Genomic DNA, 17,026 nt, shown 5'->3' on the forward strand with positions numbered 1-17,026 from the left:
CTAATTATGTTTGTCTATATATATTAATCTCATTGTACTTGTAAACATTGTAGCACCTAAATAAAGAAAACCCTAGTTGCCCCCGTGGACTAGCACGATCAATCTGATCGTGTGAACCACGTAAATTCTTGTGTTCTTCTCTTGTTTTTTGGGTTGTGCGTATTGCGTGTGTAACGTTTGACCTAACACTTCACCCTTTTTTAAGATGTAGGATGGTAGAATGAATTGTGTGATAATGTGCAGGTCCTTTGTGGAGTGATAGTTTCGTTCCTACATGATAAGCATGCAACTCCTTTGACTTTCTTATGTTGTTCTTACTTTCAAGTATTTTTAGTAACTAACATCTTTGCATATTTATGTAGTTGAATTAGTTGGTTGAGTCTTTTATGGAATCTTGTAATTGCAGGTTTTAGGAAAAGTTGATTCTTTACGGAAGAAACTGGTATCAGTTGGAAAAGAACATGCATCACTCTGTGCTAAGGTCAGAACTTTACTCTTATTATGATGGACATTTTCCAGGTGGAAAAGGAGTGGATATGGGCTCTTTTTAGCAGTACAGTTGTAGAATATATCATTTCGATTGACTCTTCTTTGACAATCTTGGGCATTTCCTTTTTATGTCAATTATCTCGATTTTTAACTAAAACATTTGTTCCTTTTGGGTGGATACATTGGCTTCAGGTTTGTAATTATTACAAGTAAATTTTCTCTTACAGTTTTCAACTTGTTAACTTGTTTGATTGACCAACTGATTGACACATATTATTGCTATATCTAACATATAGTCATACCAACTAATTTCAATCAAATCTTAACAGTCCACAACAAAGCGAGAAGCAGAGGAGAGGTTAGTTGAGGTCAGTCACCAAACTACAAGAGTCCATTTGATTATTCATCGTATTCACTCCTTGAAGACTTCATATTGTATGTGCTATAACTTTTTGGCAGGGAACGAGAAAACTTGAAGAGATATTTCATTCTGATGGAAAAGCCGTTGATGAGTTGATGCAAATAGCCAAGGTTTTCTCATTTACAAGAACATGGTTCCAACAAATTAACATGTTTCTTATCAAGTTGATAACTTCTTGTTTTCTTTCAATGCAAAGCAAGAAGCCATTTACGCACACGCACCGCTACCTCTACCTGCTTTTGTTTTTTTTTCTTTTCGTGTAAAGAATCACTATCCTAGTCCATGTAGTATTATTATGTATTTGCTATCTTCTTTACATCTTATCTACACAATTCGTATGATGGTGCTATTTATTTTCATTGTGCATGCCGTGTGATAAATACAATATTTTGATTTGCAGACTTTGAGAGCAATGCCAGTTGTTGATCTTGAAATGCCAACACTCTGCCTTGTCGGAGCTCCTAATGTTGGAAAATCATCTTTAGTCCGCATACTTTCAACAGGAAAGCCTGAGGTATCTGTATCCAAATTGCTAAATTTCTTGCAATTGAAAACATGTTGTGGCCAAGTTCTCTTCTATTGTAGTTCATTGCTTATTGTCCGAAACTAAACCATCTTGGAGCTTTGTCACTCATTTAGTTTTAATCACCGAGGGGCAGTAAATAAAATGCTTAATCATTTTAATTTATACACAAACTCTTTAAGTTTTTTTTTTTGGAAAGAGCACAATAAGTTCTGTTTCTCATTAGATGCAACTGTTGGTAATTTAGCATCCACGAACCAAATGTACTCTGTCTCAACTGATGAATTACTAACAGATTTTATCTCTGTGGTCCTGCAGATCTGTAATTACCCTTTCACAACTAGAGGAATTTTAATGGGCCATATTGCTTTAAGCTTCCAGAATTTTCAGGTCAGCCTTTTTCTTCATAACATGTAGATTTAGTTAACTGTATTGCCTCCATACAACGTTTCCAGAACCAGATTAAAGCTACGCAGGTCAATGATGGCTGCACCAATGTCAGTTGTCTTAGGAATGATAACTGCACAAACAGTTAAATATCAGGAAACGTAAAAACGAACGCGGGATTTTAACATCCACAGGCATTGCTAGGATTTTATTATATGATTGGGAATTTTAATTATATACAAAACCAGGCATTAGTAAGCCAATTTCAAATAGAAAATGGACAATGACAGAATATCTTAAATGTTGTTTTATAATCATATTCCTGCCTTCAGAACAGAATGGTCTGGTTCTGAACGTTGCTCAACAGTGTTATCTGAACTGTTTTCACATTCTTACAGTTTGGCTGGTTGAACCAGCAACTTTAGCTCGTTTTCTGAAACCTTACCTTTATAATCTGTCCAGAATTGATGTTTTGACTGCAGGTGACTGATACACCTGGGATTCTGAGGAGATGTGACGGTAAAATACTTATGCTCTTCTTTTATTAACACATTCTATATTTCAGTTTTGAAACAATGTCATCCATTAAAGTGGCTGTCCACACTTTTTTTGCCTTGTAGCAAAATTGTGTGCTTTCTTACTTGAAACTATCTTCCGACGAAGGCTTTGATGAGTTTAGTCTGACTCCCTGAACCTTTTGAATAAGCAGTAGCTGCGTTGGCAAGGATTATGGTCGATGAAGTTAAATTGGTTGCAATTGAAGAAGTTAATTCTAGAAAAATTGGCCACAGTTGGTATACTTTGTAATAGAGGCAAAGATGTACTCCATCTGGCCAAAATAAATGCTTGTGTACATAGTCTAATATAGAGTATGACTATATTCAAATATCTAAGCTGCTTCTCAATAATCACGAAATAGAAGAGTTTTGTGGACGAAATACAAATGACAATCAATACGTTCTAATGATTACAAATGGGAAGAAGTTAATCTTTGATTGAAACCTTACCAAAAAAAGGAATGTTACATTTCTTAGTTGGGACAGATGGAGTAGCAGAGTACTATAATCTCTTGGAAGTATATAAAGATGTAGACATGGGAAATATAATTGGGTAAGATCCTATGCTGGGAATTGGAAGTACGTGACTTAGCTGAGCATTATCTTTGCTACATGGGAGAGGAAGTGAAAAACGCTGAAGACAATTCCATGTTATAGATAGGGCAAATTGCATGAAAATGCAACGGACTTTGATCTGATTCCTATTAAATGCTTTCAATTACTTTCGTTTTGGTACCTCGAATGTGATATTTCAAACAGTTAGACTAAAGTACGTTAAAAAAATAGGAATCGGACCAACGTATGTTGCATTTTCATGCAATCTTAGATGCAATGTCACATCTTAGGGATTTTTATTCGTCCTTGGATTTGAACTTGGGACCTCCTGGTACTTTTGATCTTTGGAGCCAAGCTCAAACCAATCAGGCACCACCCTTGTGGTTAAAAAAAAAGTGAAGGTTTTGAAAGTATGTTACTCAAAATAGGAATCGGACCATATAATGTTGCATTTTCATGCAGCCTGCCCTTATAGAAAAGATTCACTTTGAATTTAGCTGAAGGTGATTGACATCAGAAGAACCTTCAGTTGCATGTGAAAATAATTTTGGGTCATGAAATGCATTTGTTATCAGTTTTTTTCTAACATAATTTGTGTTTCGATCTGCAGAGGACAGGAATAATTTAGAAAAGCTAACACTTGCTGTGCTCTCTCATCTACCGACGGCCATATTATTCGTTCATGATTTAACTGGAGAATGTGGGACCTCTCCTTCGGATCAGGTATTGTGATTTATTATGTGACAAATCCTTTGGATAAACATCTGGACTCTTGATTTCTTGTTTATTAAGTGTATATGTTGGGTAACAGCTTCTTCCGGATTTTGCATCTCTTTAATCTTATATTGCTATCCGTGAATATTGCAGTTTCTAATCTACCAAGAAATAAAAGAAAGATTTAATACCCATCTATGGTTTGATGTCGTCTCCAAGTGTGATCTTTTGCAAGAGTCTCCTGTTCTTTACATCACGGAAGATATTGAAGCTGATCATCCTGAACTGCAAACATACCGAAAAATGGGACCTGAAGGAGCGCTTCATGTATCAGTAAAGAGTAAAGTTGGGTTGAATGAGGTTAGAACTTGACAACCATCTTTTTGGGTGTTCAGATCTGTTTAAATTTCTATGGAATGAACTTTCTGTTCTGGTAGAAAAATGGGAGACAACCATATATTGATAGGTTTAAATCGAGGAAAGATAAGTAGAAATGGAAACTAAACAGGTGTAGGTAGGATTAGGAGGTATGACCGTATGAGTATATGTAAGTCATTTAAATCCTTGGCGGTTAAATATGTCACTCGGTCACCATTATGGAACTGCTATTGACCGAGGACATCAAAATTACATAAAAAATATTTTATATAATGATGGTGACATAAACGTTTGATTAAATATTAATAAAATATAATATCAGTTTGGAACTTTCTTTGTAATGATAGAAAAAGTAATTTCAACATAACAAAAATGGAGGAATCATTTAGGTAGTGGTACACCAAGTATGACGAGTTAGAGATAGACGGTTCATCTACAAAATCCCGAGTATTCAATCAAACAAAAGTGTAAACTAACAAAAATAGGGTCATGAAATAACAAGGGAAAAACATTTAGATATCTTTTACTTTTTACGAGTCAAATGAACTGCTGAACAGTTGGATTGTTGAGGCTTAGGGGCCGTTTATCGAACGCTTATCGGGTGTCACTTACCTGGTAGACGCTTACGCTATCAACAATCCGTTTTGATGACTGCGAATGTTACCCAATAAGGTAAGTGAGGGTGGAGACTTTTGCCGCTAACACTTACACGGTAAGCGTTCGGTAAACGGCCCCTTAGTTTGTAAGCCAATTTTGTAGAACTAGGTTTTGTGATTGACCCACATTAGTTTTCATTCCGAGTGGTCGGTTTCTAAACCTTGCTATTTCGCTCAACTCTTCTTTTCCATGTAAATTTTACAATCTATTTATGAAGTATATGATATTTATATACGGCAAATGCACACACACTCCTCATCTTTGGTTAGATTTCAACCATTGACCTCTAGGGAAATTAGGATTTACCAATAACCCGGATACCACTCGGCCAATGATCTTTTGGTAAATTTTACGATCTTTCTTGTGAACACCTTCATTTGTTGTGCTTATTTTGCCACTCTTTCTAGGCTTCCAATGTTTCTAATCTTTTCGTCTGTTCTTTTCCAGTTGAAGAGTAGAGTGCATGAGCTGTTGGTATCTCAATCGGCAAGACTAAACAACACTCAAAAGGCCGAAGTCCCGAACAACATATCTCCTGCACGGAAAATTTTCATCTAATATGCCGCCTTTGGATTACTTAAATACAAGCAAGTTAAATCGGGAATAGATAAAGCTCGATCTGCTACAAGAGACAGCTGCGAACCTAGGCCTCGTGCTGCTGAGCTGATGCCGGTAATGCCAATGTTCTTGTATTCTATAACTTTTGGAGGACATGATTTAGCTTTCATGACTTCTCTAGAAAATGGGCATAGAATAATGTCTCTTGACACTACCATATAGTTTAGGAATGAGTTATTGATTTTTTTTATTAACCTGGATATCCAACCCGCTATGCGAGCGGACTAATCCTAGGGCGACCACAGGTAGTCCGGAGTCGCTGCATTTGAACCTCCGTGGCCATAAAGGGAATTTTTATTCCTTCTTGTATTTGAACCTGGGACCTCCAGACACTTTTGACCTTTGGAGCCAAGCTTAAACCAATCAGGCACCACCTTTGTGGTTGAGTTACTGATTTCTTAACAACTGTACCTGGGTTTTCGTTGCAAAATCTCGTTCGTGTGAAAATGTCTGAAAGATCCGAAAGTTTGCAAGAACATCGCAATTTGGATGCTTTGAAATGGCAAAAGTTTCGAACTCTGATTTGAAATATCATCCCATCTAGAACAACTGATGGTGGTAGATGTTTGCTGTAAGTGTCTTAAGTCACTTTAGATTTTAGTCGATAATGTTTACGTGTTTGGTTTATTTTTCGTTCTTGTAACGGTGTTCGTTGTAGCTTTATGTATCAGACCAAAATTTTCCTCTACAAAACTACCATTTTTAAGAAAAGAAAATGAAAATTTGAAAACATCGATCGTGGTTGCAAGATTTGCGAGACTGATGTAATCTAATGGGTTGTTTGTTTGTGACTTAATGGCACGGAAGACTTATTCATTCAGTTATACAAGTGTGTTTGTTAACAAATATTCAGTGGCTGTTTATAAAATTCTTATCAGGCAAGTACTTAACGGATGTCACTTATCTTATTAGATGTGCATGGCAAGACTTGTAAATCTTATCTGATAAGAGGTATAGTAAGAATCGAGAATGTTATTTGTTTACCAGTAATCATTTTTAATGATCGAGAATGTTACCCGATAAAATAATTAAATCTGATGAATCTTGTTACAAGGTTCTTGAAAGTTCTCCAGAAAGCATATTCCATCAAAATTAAATATTAACAATAATTAAAACCATCAAATATTTATGATTTTTTTATTTTAATTAAAAATATCGACAATTTAAAATCATATAATTATATTACTTTATTTATTTTTCAATTAAAAATTAATTTAAGAAAAAAAAACTAGTTATTAATAATATTTTATTAAATTATATAACTAATAAATCATGAGTCATTCTATTCTACCGATTAAAAAACATAAAGAACCAAATTCCTCTGGAACACAATTCCCATTCTCTGTCAATGTTTTATTACTAAAATAAATACAACCAAATTTTTTATGTTAAAATATTATTTATAACCTTTTTAATTTAAATGCATTTATTAATCCCTTGGTTCGCAACTTTTATATCATTATTAGTATAAATATTTGAGGTATTAAGAATTCATAAAATTATGATAATCATGAAAACTAGTGCATTATGTGTTATTTCATATGATCTTTTTTCATCTAGACTAGGATTTAGAACATCGATTAACATATATTTGTTTTATGAGGTGTTTCATTTTACATGTACTCGGTTCACAATATGGCGTTTGTGAAACAAATAATACACGTAAAAGAGTTTCATATTGTGAACTGAATACATATAAAATAAACACAGTGTGAAACAAATATACGTTAATCAATATATTGAATGCTATATGTACTTAGATGGAAAAAATCACGTTAAGGTAGAAATTCTCACGAATTTTATAAATTTTGGAGTTAGGAGTTATCAAGTGATTATTCTTCATATTCAAGTAATGGTTTAAATATTGATTAAATTATATAGTAATAAAATGTTATGTGTATATTATTTTTCGGATTTTATATACTGATTACAACATATTAATCATCTATCCACTGTTATCAACATAATCTAACTTTCAACGGGGTTTTGTTTAATTAGTGAAGAGAGTAAGGGGCGTTTACCAAACAATTATCCGAGTAAGCGTTTATCAAATTATATTACTTTACCGGATGAATATGATAAAGACCAAGAATCTTACCCGGTAAGAGCGAGACAAAGACCAAGAGTCTTACTCGGTAAGTGAAGACGACGACTCTTATCACGGTAAACATTTACCGGGTAAATTGTTGCATACGATGCCGTTATGGAGGACTAAAATCTTATCTGGTAAGTAAATGATTGTGTTAAATTTTACAAGTACTTACTGAGTAAGTGTTTAATAAACGACCCCTAAGAGAGAAAAATATGGTCATCGGATTCCTTTTACCATCGCGACCATCATCGTCCCTAACCAATCATGTCCATTTTTTGGTTTAGTTTCGTTTTTAGTCTCCACGTTTTGTTTTCGATTTCGGTCTCGACTTTTAGTTCCGATTGTTGATTTTAATCTTTGCTTTCTGTGATCTAAATTGTTATCTCTTTTTATTATCTTTGTTGCCATCTCAATTATTCTTATATGTCGTTGGCTTTAATAAAAACCTGTATACCAACAACCCAAATGTCGATGTTCGTTCATGGTTCTCAGAACCTCCATAAAATTCTGGTTCCACCCCCATCGATCAACTATTTAGAATCAAAAGAGATCAAACGACTCCGAGGTATTTTCAGTGTTTTTATTAAAAAAAAATATAAATAAAAAATATTATTATAATTTTTAAGTTAATGAAAGTTCAAAAACACTCCAACTTTACTACATTTTTTTCCCATACGACTCCACCATTTGATGAACATACACTCAAAGTGTAATCACACATTTAGTCTTGAATACCACTCCAAAATTTTCAACACCCGCTTAAATATAAATTAATAAATATTTATTCAAGCAAAATTTCCCGTATTATTTAACAAAATATATTTCTTGCATTCTCGTAAAATGAAGATGTTTTCGTTTGAACCATCTCCCCCCCCCCCCACACACACACACATACATATATATATATACTACATGATATATAATAAATTTTTATCCCAGAAAAATACAACATTTATTTTGACAATATAAATATAAAAAATATATAAAATAGAGTAAACTATAAATTTGTTTCCTATGGTTTGTCGAAAACAACACTATTTGTCATATAGTTTCAGAGTTACAAGATAACTATCATGGTTTATAAAAACGTTTGGATTTAGTCCCTCCCTTTAACGAAGGTTGAAAAATTTCGTTAAATGAGAAGCATTGTCGTCATTTTATCGACTTTTTTTGTGTTTTACCTAATCGAAAACTATAGTGACCAAAATCATAAAATTGATTTTGATTGAATATATGACAAAAATACACCTCGTGTAATGGAATTTAATTAAAGAGAAAAAATGATCCAAACGTTTTTACAAACCACAATGACCATATTGTAATTTTAAAACTGTAGGGACAAAAAATTGTTATTACAATACCAGAAGGACCAAATTTGTAGTTTACTTTATAGAACATGTTTAAGTAATGATGTGAATCGGGTGTGAGGAACCCTATATAAACATCAGTAGAGACCGACACCAGCCATACGCAATTCTGTCAGATCTTTCATTCCCTCTGCGTTTCTTTCAATTTTCATTAAATTCTCCACGGCTTTTCTTGATTTTGGTAAGCTTCACATATCTTTTCCTTTTTATTTAACTTACTGATCTGGATTAAACTCATCTGATTGTTCGCTGTTCTGTGTGTTGGATCTTGTTCAATTATTTAGTTTACAAGTGCTGAGAGGATTTTATTTCGATTCATCTAGGTTTTACCAGTATCTTGTGATTTATGTTGAAAATGCTCACTTTTTCTTTGATAGGGTTTTGTTGATCTACATAAATTGGATGTTTATGTTGTGTTGTGTTCTGAGTACTGATTGGGCTTAGCTATGATCACTGTTATACGTAATGTTTTAAATTAGATTGAAGATAGAATGCAATGATCTGACTGATTGTGGCATTTGCATGGCAGTTTGGTAGGTTAGAGAATCCCTATTTGGATCTACATATGGTTGTCAAATTGCCAATTTGAAATTTGAAATTTGAGCAAGATCTAATTGCTCTAAAACAAGATATAGAGATCACTCTATGGAAATATGGTAATCATACCTGGATGATAGTCTAGTATATGGATCTGGAGATGACACATTGTCTTACAGATCTTTTGTGTCTTGATTCTTCATAAGTAGATCTTGTTCGAAGTGTAGATTGGTTAGTGTTTGGCATTCAAGTTATAGATTTGTTTATTATTATTGTATTCAGACCCATTTATGATTTAACCATGAAAGTTATCTATCGGTTTTTGAATTTTGAGTTGGATTTGTTGGTTTATATGTTGAATCCAGGTGCTTGTCAATGTGTTCTGTTAGCTGTGAAAATTGCTTTATATGTATTATGTTTCTAACTGTTAGATCTAGTTGAACTCTTAAGGTGAGGATTGGTGGGTCTGGTTCTTCAATTTTCTTTTGTCTGCTTGGTGCAAGTATGAAGACAGTTCCCCTTCTCTGAATCTTGACTTTGATTCAAGTTATGTATATGGATTTATAGTGCGAGTAGGCCAGTTGGAATTAAGCTTCTTGGAAATATTTCCTGATCCAAGGGATGTATTTTCTCACAGTTTGTGTGTGATTATGTGTTTAACCTACCTCATTTTCTCAACAAATGAATTGTTGTTTGGCCTTGCAACTGCTTCATCGGGTTATACAAATGATTAGTAAGAGTAAGCGAGATGATTTAGCAACAAGTTCTTCAGACTAGCCTGAAATTACATTTATAGAGTACCATCCCTTTTCATATTCGTTTTGCTTATCTATTGATTTTTTATTGTCTTATGATTACTTGCAGGATTTTTTGCGCTTCTGTTGTCATTCTGTTGTTTTTTTGGGGGATAAAGTTTATCTACAATTATTCTAAGTTCATATGTTGTAAAGGGATGAACACTAAGTAAATTGTAATATATGCATTTACAACAAGTTGACCAATTAAATATATATTTATTGCTTGGACAAGGATTTTGATCACAAGGTTTTGGGTTGGATGCAGAATAGAGCTAATACAAACTATTTTGTGGACTCATGGGGACTGCTGTTGAAGCTGCAAACAAGGTAGTTATCTTAGCAATTTTGTTTTGTTCATTATTAGTATTTACTTGTATGGCTGTATAGTTTGCACAAGTTTGCTCGATTCTAAGAAAGATACACTGTTGAATCGGCTTTAAATCTTGAAAATTGAGTACATGATGTGGCCTATTCCTTTCCAGTAATTTAATATATATAAATCAAGATTGTCAAGCTCTGAGATGGAAATATAGCATCATACTTGTGCTTATTACGTCAAAACCAGAAAGATTGCTACGACTAACCAAAATTTATTTGCATATCTGATAGCAGGAAGCAACAGGAAGTGCTCTTACTCAAAAGAAGCCCAAGGTTATATTTGTTCTAGGTAAGAACTTTGGTTTAAGCATCTAAACAAAATAAACAAATATAGCTTTTTTCTCATGCATGTCTTTCAGTTGTTTTTTTGTAATCAGCATTCTATTCATGGTTCTCCCTTCCTTTTGTCTTGGTTTTTCCCCAGAAAAGTTACATTTGCTTAGATCTATATCCCCTATAATGCTCTATCAGATGCTTTAATCACCCAATTCCATGGAGTTAAATCAAGTGACCAATGTATGTGATACGGTGTGTTTTTCGCTTCTGGATGCAACTCGGTCATTACCTGTTTTCTCTCTTTGACTAAATACTGCCTTTTAATGGTAGATGGAGTTCTGTTGTGACTGTGGTCTTAATCAATACTGTTGATCTTTGATAAATCAAGCGATGCATCTCTTCTTCCAAACTTTAGTGTAGTTCTTTTTGTTATATGCTCTATAACCTTCATCATAAGAATGATACAACCTGGCCACTTTTGTGAACTTATCAATTCCCATGAAATGACAATTTCAAAGTCTTATGAGGTTTAGTTTTCACTTGTTTTCCAGTTTAACACCAATCAGAATGTATATTCTATCCTTAAGGAATCTGAAGTAAATATGCTTCTCACTCATTTAATCTTGAGCAGGAGGCCCAGGCAGTGGTAAAGGTACACAGTGTGCAAATATTGTAGAGCATTTTGGGTATACCCATCTCAGTGCTGGAGATCTTCTCAGGGCAGAAATAAAATCTGGCTCTGAAAATGGGTAAACTACTTTGAACCATTAGCTCTGCTTCCGTGATATCTTTCGTTTAGTGGCGAATAGTTGTTTAATGATAAATAATATGTCCATATTGGTCTATAAGGATACATTTTCATTTGAGATATCTCAACTTCTAAGTTCTTTATAATATTTTGTAGAACCATGATTCAGAACATGATCAAGGAGGGAAAAATTGTTCCTTCAGAAGTAACAATTAAGCTTCTTGAAAAAGCAATTTCTGAAAATGAAAATGACAAATTTCTAATTGATGGATTCCCACGTAATGAGGAAAATCGTGCAGCCTTCGAGTCAGTTGTGAGTTCTATATTCTATTTGTTCTATAAACCTTCACTGAGTTCTGTTATCAGGATCAGGATGTGTCTAATTTAAGCTATCTACAGACTGGAATTGTACCGGAATTTGTTCTTTTCTTTGATTGCCCGGAAGAAGAGATGGAGAAGCGCCTCTTGGGTCGCAATCAGGTTAGATGAGTTGTTTAATTCTACCTTAGTAGTACTGCACAAGCATCCAATGTGCATGTTACAGAACATATTATTCCACATATCCTGCCCCCCACCCCCGACCCCAGCTCCAGGTGGGATAAACTGGTCTTGTTAGATTTGGTCTATATGAATTGGTTTTGTTTTCCCGTGGTTTAATCTTTTGATTTGGGTATGAAGGGAAGAGAAGATGACAATATTGATACAATTAGGAAGCGATTTAGAGTTTACATGGAATCTAGTCTCCCTGTTATCGAATATTACAACTCTAAGGAGAAGGTCCGAAAGGTAAATATACGAGCTGTTCATTATCATTATTATTTCTCACTCCTTGCAAATAAATCAATATTTGAAACTTCAGTGTCAAATGTGTGACTTTTGACCAATGGACTAAATTTGCTCTCAGATTGATGCTGCTAAGCCTGTTGGAGAAGTTTTTGAAGCAGTTAAGGCCCTTTTCACCCCAGTGAATGACAAGGTAAAACAAATTATGATGCCTTCTGATGTTATATATTTCCTGTGTTTTTTGAAAGACATTTCCCTTTAACAAAATATATTGTGTCGAATACTAAAATACCCCTCTATCTATGTGTATCTGTATACACACACATATAGGATCGTGTGAAATAGCAGTTAAGTAGGAAGCGTGAGAAGGGATGTGGACCACTTTTATTCTCACCCCCACCCTATGAATTGCGCTTATCACGGTATTTGATCTGGTGCATCTCGGTGCACCATATTAGTGTTGATCTTCAATTAGGATTGATCCAAGGGTGGAGATCGCTTCTTACCCTTCTTCCCATAATTTTCTTTTCTCAATGGAACCTAACCCTATATATATACACACACTCGGGATCATGTGAGAATTTTATCATTTGTGTGAACCAACTCGTAGCCCTTGGATGATTTTTGTTTTTTGGTGGAACACCTCAAAAAAAGGCCATGGCAGATATGTAAATAAACAGAATTATAATGCCATGGATGTAGGCGGACATGCAGAGGGCGGACCAGGTGCACTCCCAGGGCCCACAAAAAATAGGGCCCAATTTTTTTAGTATATACAATGGTAGTTTAAAAAAATTAGTAAATAAAATAGACACACATTTTTTAGCATATGATAGGACCCAAAAAGAATTTAGTATTATATCAAGGGCCTAAACATGTATTAATTAATTACATTGAAAAAGTAAATATATAAAAAGTTAAATGGGTGTTCATTTTATAGTACTCCTTATTGTTTTCTTAAGTTTTTTTATCTAGTACCAAAGTCTACAACAATTTCCCTAGAAAACCTTGATATATTCTCCATTATTCATCTACCATGGACTCTTGATTATTTCATCCACATTAATTCTATTTTTGTATTAGAATATAGTAGATTTCTTGTTATTAACTATGAAAACTCCTACCTTGAGGGAAAAAAACTACGAACCATATGAGACAGTCCAACTTATATTAATATTTAGGATTTCAAAAATACCCTTATGGGGTATTTGGTTTGATGGAATGGTTATGAGGAATTTGGGTTTTGTGGAATGATTTGGTATTAGAAGAATTTGAATTTGGAAGGATTTGAAAGCTTTGGTGCTCTAAGTTTGTAGGATTTGGAATAAAATTGAATTCTTTTATTTACAAAAAAATTGTATAAATAATTATGAAAATAATTAAATTACCTTTTTTTATTAATTGATTGTTACAAAACAAATGGTTTTAAACATATTTTAAAACATTATTATATACAAATCCTACAAAATCTCATGAAAAATCAATCTCGTGAGATTTCAAAATCCTATGTATGTGGGATTTTAATGAAATCCTGGGATTTCAAATCCAGAAGATACTTCAATCCAATCATGGGATTAGAACAAAATTCAATTCTAAATCTAATCCGATCTTGCAAAGCCTATTCACTCCTTATTACCTAACATTGAGTGCATTAATTTTAAGTATTCTACCATCTCTTAAACAAAATGAAGATTTCAAGTTATAACCAACATGGACTTTTGATTATAAGATTAATGGTTTTGAAAAAGTTTGTTTTAACCCTAAAAGTTTAAAACGACGATGAAAAATATTAACATGAGGTGAGATAGAAGCCCGACTGATTTATGTTGATTTACATAGATTATTACTTCGAATAGTCAACTTATTGAGGGCCCTTCTTTATATCTTGCCGGGGTCTATAAAATACTAGGAACGGGCCTGCAGACACGGGTCTTAATAAATACCTTAACATATCTTCACATGGAAGCCTTACCATACTGTAACATGAAAACATTGAACGTTAACATGCTTTAACTGACCTTAACAAATCTAAACAAACATGAATATGCGTCACATAATTTAACGTGAAAACCTTAACATGAAATCTTAACGTACCTCCTATGAAAAAACATTGAACATTAACTTACCTTAACATGAAACCTATCATGTTAAGGTATGTTAACTTGCCCAGGTGCAGAAAAGCGAAAGACGAAAATACCCCTCTTTCACAAAACCGACACACATCGATTGTTATTGGATCAAACATGCTGAAAAACGATCGATGGCCGTGATCGGGTTCTTAAGGTTCTCACGGAAAAGGGGTGTTCTCCTTGGAACCTGACCCTATACATTAAACGAGTTATAAAAGCTTGAACATGATTGTTATGACGTGCAGGCTGCTACTTAGGTGTTATCTCCGTTGCCTTAACATCTTTGGACTCCGTGTTTAATCGAGGTAAACATTGCTGACCACCATCACTAGTCATGTAAACGGAATGGATATTGCATTTCCGATATCCACATCCGTTCATGAAATTGGATACACGTATTCGTATTAAAATACCCGTATTTTTACATTTGAATATTTATTTTTGTTAAAACACTTGAGTTTATTATTATATGACTTTGGTGAACATGATATATTACATATTTGTTGCAGTTCGGTTGACATGTGGTGTCGAAAGGAATTCACAATGAAAAGTGTGATGGATTTTATGTAGTTTTACATTGTTAAAAGTTACTTGATCGTCTCTTATGATGTCAAATAGGTTAGAAAAGTATCATTATTTTACGATTTACGCATTATTCCACGATGTTCGACTCTTATTCTTGATTGAGATGCTACTAATAAAATATATCATATTGTTTGTGATTATCGAGCATTTTTAGAATCATATCGGGCCGGCCGGTCATGGTCTTGAACAAAATTGTAGGCTAGGTAACCTGTCCTGGTTTCATCGGGCAGGTCCCGAATCCGATCCCGGGCCTAACCCGGTTTTTAAAAAAATATATTTATTTCAAAATGTTTTTTTAATTATGATATTTGAAAGTTAGATGCACTTTAAATAGGAGTAAATTATGTTTCTCGTCCCTATGGCTTGTGAAAAGTTGTTGACTTCGTCTTGTAATTTTGAAATTGTGGTTTTTGTTCATATGGTTTACAATTTATTTATATTTTGGTCCCTGAGGCTAAATATTACTTTTAAGTACGAGGGACTAAATTATAAATGATTTGTAAAACATAGGGAAAAATAGAATTTTTCAACAAACCATGTGAATGCAAATTGTAATTTCAAATAGGAGTATTTTAGTCATTTTCACTATTTTGTCTATTTTATATTAAAATAAAAATAACATATTATATTTTCAATTTTTAAATTTAAAAAAAACAAAGGTGATGGTTAACCTCTTTCTCTATTAATTCATAATTAAAAAATATAATATGATTTTTTAATTTTAATAGTGAAAATGACTAAAATACTTTTATTTTAGCTGGAAAAAGTTTACGATCATTAGTTAAAGGAACCAAAATTGTTGAAAATTAACAAATGTAAAAGGCTAAATAAAGCATTCTATAATTATCACTATCGTTACGACTTTTTAAAGTGTAACCGAACGTTTTGTAATCATTACCTTTGATTGACGAGGCACACATGTCAAGAGATCGTGTAATCATTACCTTTGACCATTTCGTATAACGTTTCGTGAAGCCCGACAATTTGATGAAAACAACATATGAATTTTAAACATGAACAATACAAAAGAATCACGACGTTTATTCTTGCTTTCCTCCTTTTAGTATTTTTATAGATTACAGACAATATTGCCTCATAATTCTTGATGTTATGCGTAATTTTCTTTATTTCGTATTTATTTTACCTGTTGGATGTGTTTAGTCGACGTGATGTTCGGTTGATTTAGATATGACATTTTCCACATGATCAGGAATTACGTTATAACTTGACAACTTACATTCCCACATCATTAATAGTTACAATATATACTGTCTGCCTGTCAAAATGGATACGATATAGAAAGAATTGGATGTCTCTTACACTTGATTGGAAAAGAAATCATTGCTACATTATATAAGAACTAGGGGTGAGCATAGGCGGGTATCCGCCTTTTTTGACAGGAACCGGAACCGGAACCGGCGGTTCTTGAGATATTGGAACCGGAACCGGAACCGGTTAGAGCGGTTCTTAAATTTTTGGAACCGGAACCGGAACAGCCGGGAACCGGTTCCGGTTCCGGGTACCCGCTCCCTAAAATATTAAAATTTTGTTATTTAAAAATAAAAAATAAAACATTGCTAAAACACTAAATAAATAAGCAAGAATACAAATTATACAGAATAATGATTACAAATATTGATTAACGATTGCAAACCATAATAGACTAATATAAAATGTTCAAAGTTTAACGATTACATACTATAATGATAATTGTTCAAAGTTTAACGATTATATACTATGAATCCAAGTGAACACACAATTTGAAAAAATACGAATCATTTTATATGAAGAATTTAGATGAAGAATGAAGATGACGACGTGCTTTTAAGATGTAAACCTAATATAAATTTGGTATTAAAAATAATAATATTTTTTTTATTGAAAAATACCGGGTACCCGGCGGGTAACCATTCCGAAAAATTGAGAACCGGAACCATTCTCAATCGGTTCCGTATTTTAGGAACCGGAACCGGAACCACTCATATCGGTTCCGGTTCCATAACCGGGTACCCGGTTCCGCTGCTCACCCCTAATA

General features: G+C 33.6%; 2 protein-coding genes across 6 annotated transcripts in view; both read left to right on the forward strand.

The window, feature by feature from the left end:
- Positions 1-5,575, forward strand: part of LOC112522577 (nucleolar GTP-binding protein 1) — a 16,250-nt gene extending 10,675 nt beyond the window's left edge. Inside the window, exons 6-15 of one of the 2 annotated variants that reach the window (XR_003070214.1) lie at positions 407-481; positions 819-857; positions 949-1,020; positions 1,311-1,424; positions 1,752-1,823; positions 2,303-2,339; positions 3,543-3,655; positions 3,800-4,006; positions 5,129-5,353; positions 5,545-5,575. Coding sequence is in view for 1 of the 2 variants with exons in the window: in XM_025131791.1 (XP_024987559.1) it covers positions 407-481; positions 819-857; positions 949-1,020; positions 1,311-1,424; positions 1,752-1,823; positions 2,303-2,339; positions 3,543-3,655; positions 3,800-4,006; positions 5,129-5,239 (840 nt within the window). In the remaining variant the exon portion in view is untranslated. Of the gene's footprint in view, positions 1-406; positions 482-818; positions 858-948; positions 1,021-1,310; positions 1,425-1,751; positions 1,824-2,302; positions 2,340-3,542; positions 3,656-3,799; positions 4,007-5,128; positions 5,516-5,544 lie in introns of those variants that run through there. The other variant, XM_025131791.1, reaches the window with a different exon arrangement.
- A 3,271-nt stretch (positions 5,576-8,846) lies between these two features.
- Positions 8,847-15,131, forward strand: LOC112522723 (UMP-CMP kinase 3-like). 4 transcript variants are annotated; one of them, XM_025132021.1, is made up of 11 exons: positions 8,854-8,939; positions 10,160-10,265; positions 10,358-10,419; positions 10,702-10,759; positions 11,378-11,495; positions 11,651-11,807; positions 11,894-11,974; positions 12,173-12,280; positions 12,399-12,470; positions 14,652-14,711; positions 14,916-15,131. In XM_025132021.1, exons 3-10 carry the CDS (start codon positions 10,390-10,392, stop codon positions 14,661-14,663), a joined length of 636 nt encoding a protein of 211 aa, XP_024987789.1. In that variant the 5' UTR covers positions 8,854-8,939; positions 10,160-10,265; positions 10,358-10,389; the 3' UTR covers positions 14,664-14,711; positions 14,916-15,131. The 4 variants fall into 4 exon arrangements, with proteins under 4 accessions (XP_024987788.1, XP_024987790.1, XP_024987789.1 ...); XM_025132023.1 differs by having other exon boundaries at positions 10,705-10,759; XM_025132020.1 differs by lacking the exon at positions 10,160-10,265 and having other exon boundaries at positions 8,847-8,939.
- The last annotated feature ends 1,895 nt before the right edge of the window (positions 15,132-17,026 follow it).

The sequence above is a fragment of the Cynara cardunculus genome (assembly GCF_001531365.2).
Source record: "Cynara cardunculus var. scolymus isolate 2C chromosome LG 12, CcrdV1, whole genome shotgun sequence".
Classification (NCBI taxonomy): domain Eukaryota; kingdom Viridiplantae; phylum Streptophyta; class Magnoliopsida; order Asterales; family Asteraceae; genus Cynara; species Cynara cardunculus.

Coding starts and splice junctions, on each gene's coding strand:
- LOC112522723 (XM_025132020.1), top strand. CDS start 10,390: ATGGGGACTGCTGTTGAAGCTGCAAACAAG. Junction 10,420..10,701: donor CTGTTGAAGCTGCAAACAAG/GTAGTTATCTTA, acceptor CATATCTGATAG/CAGGAAGCAACAGGAAGTGC. Junction 10,760..11,377: donor CAAGGTTATATTTGTTCTAG/GTAAGAACTTTG, acceptor AATCTTGAGCAG/GAGGCCCAGGCAGTGGTAAA.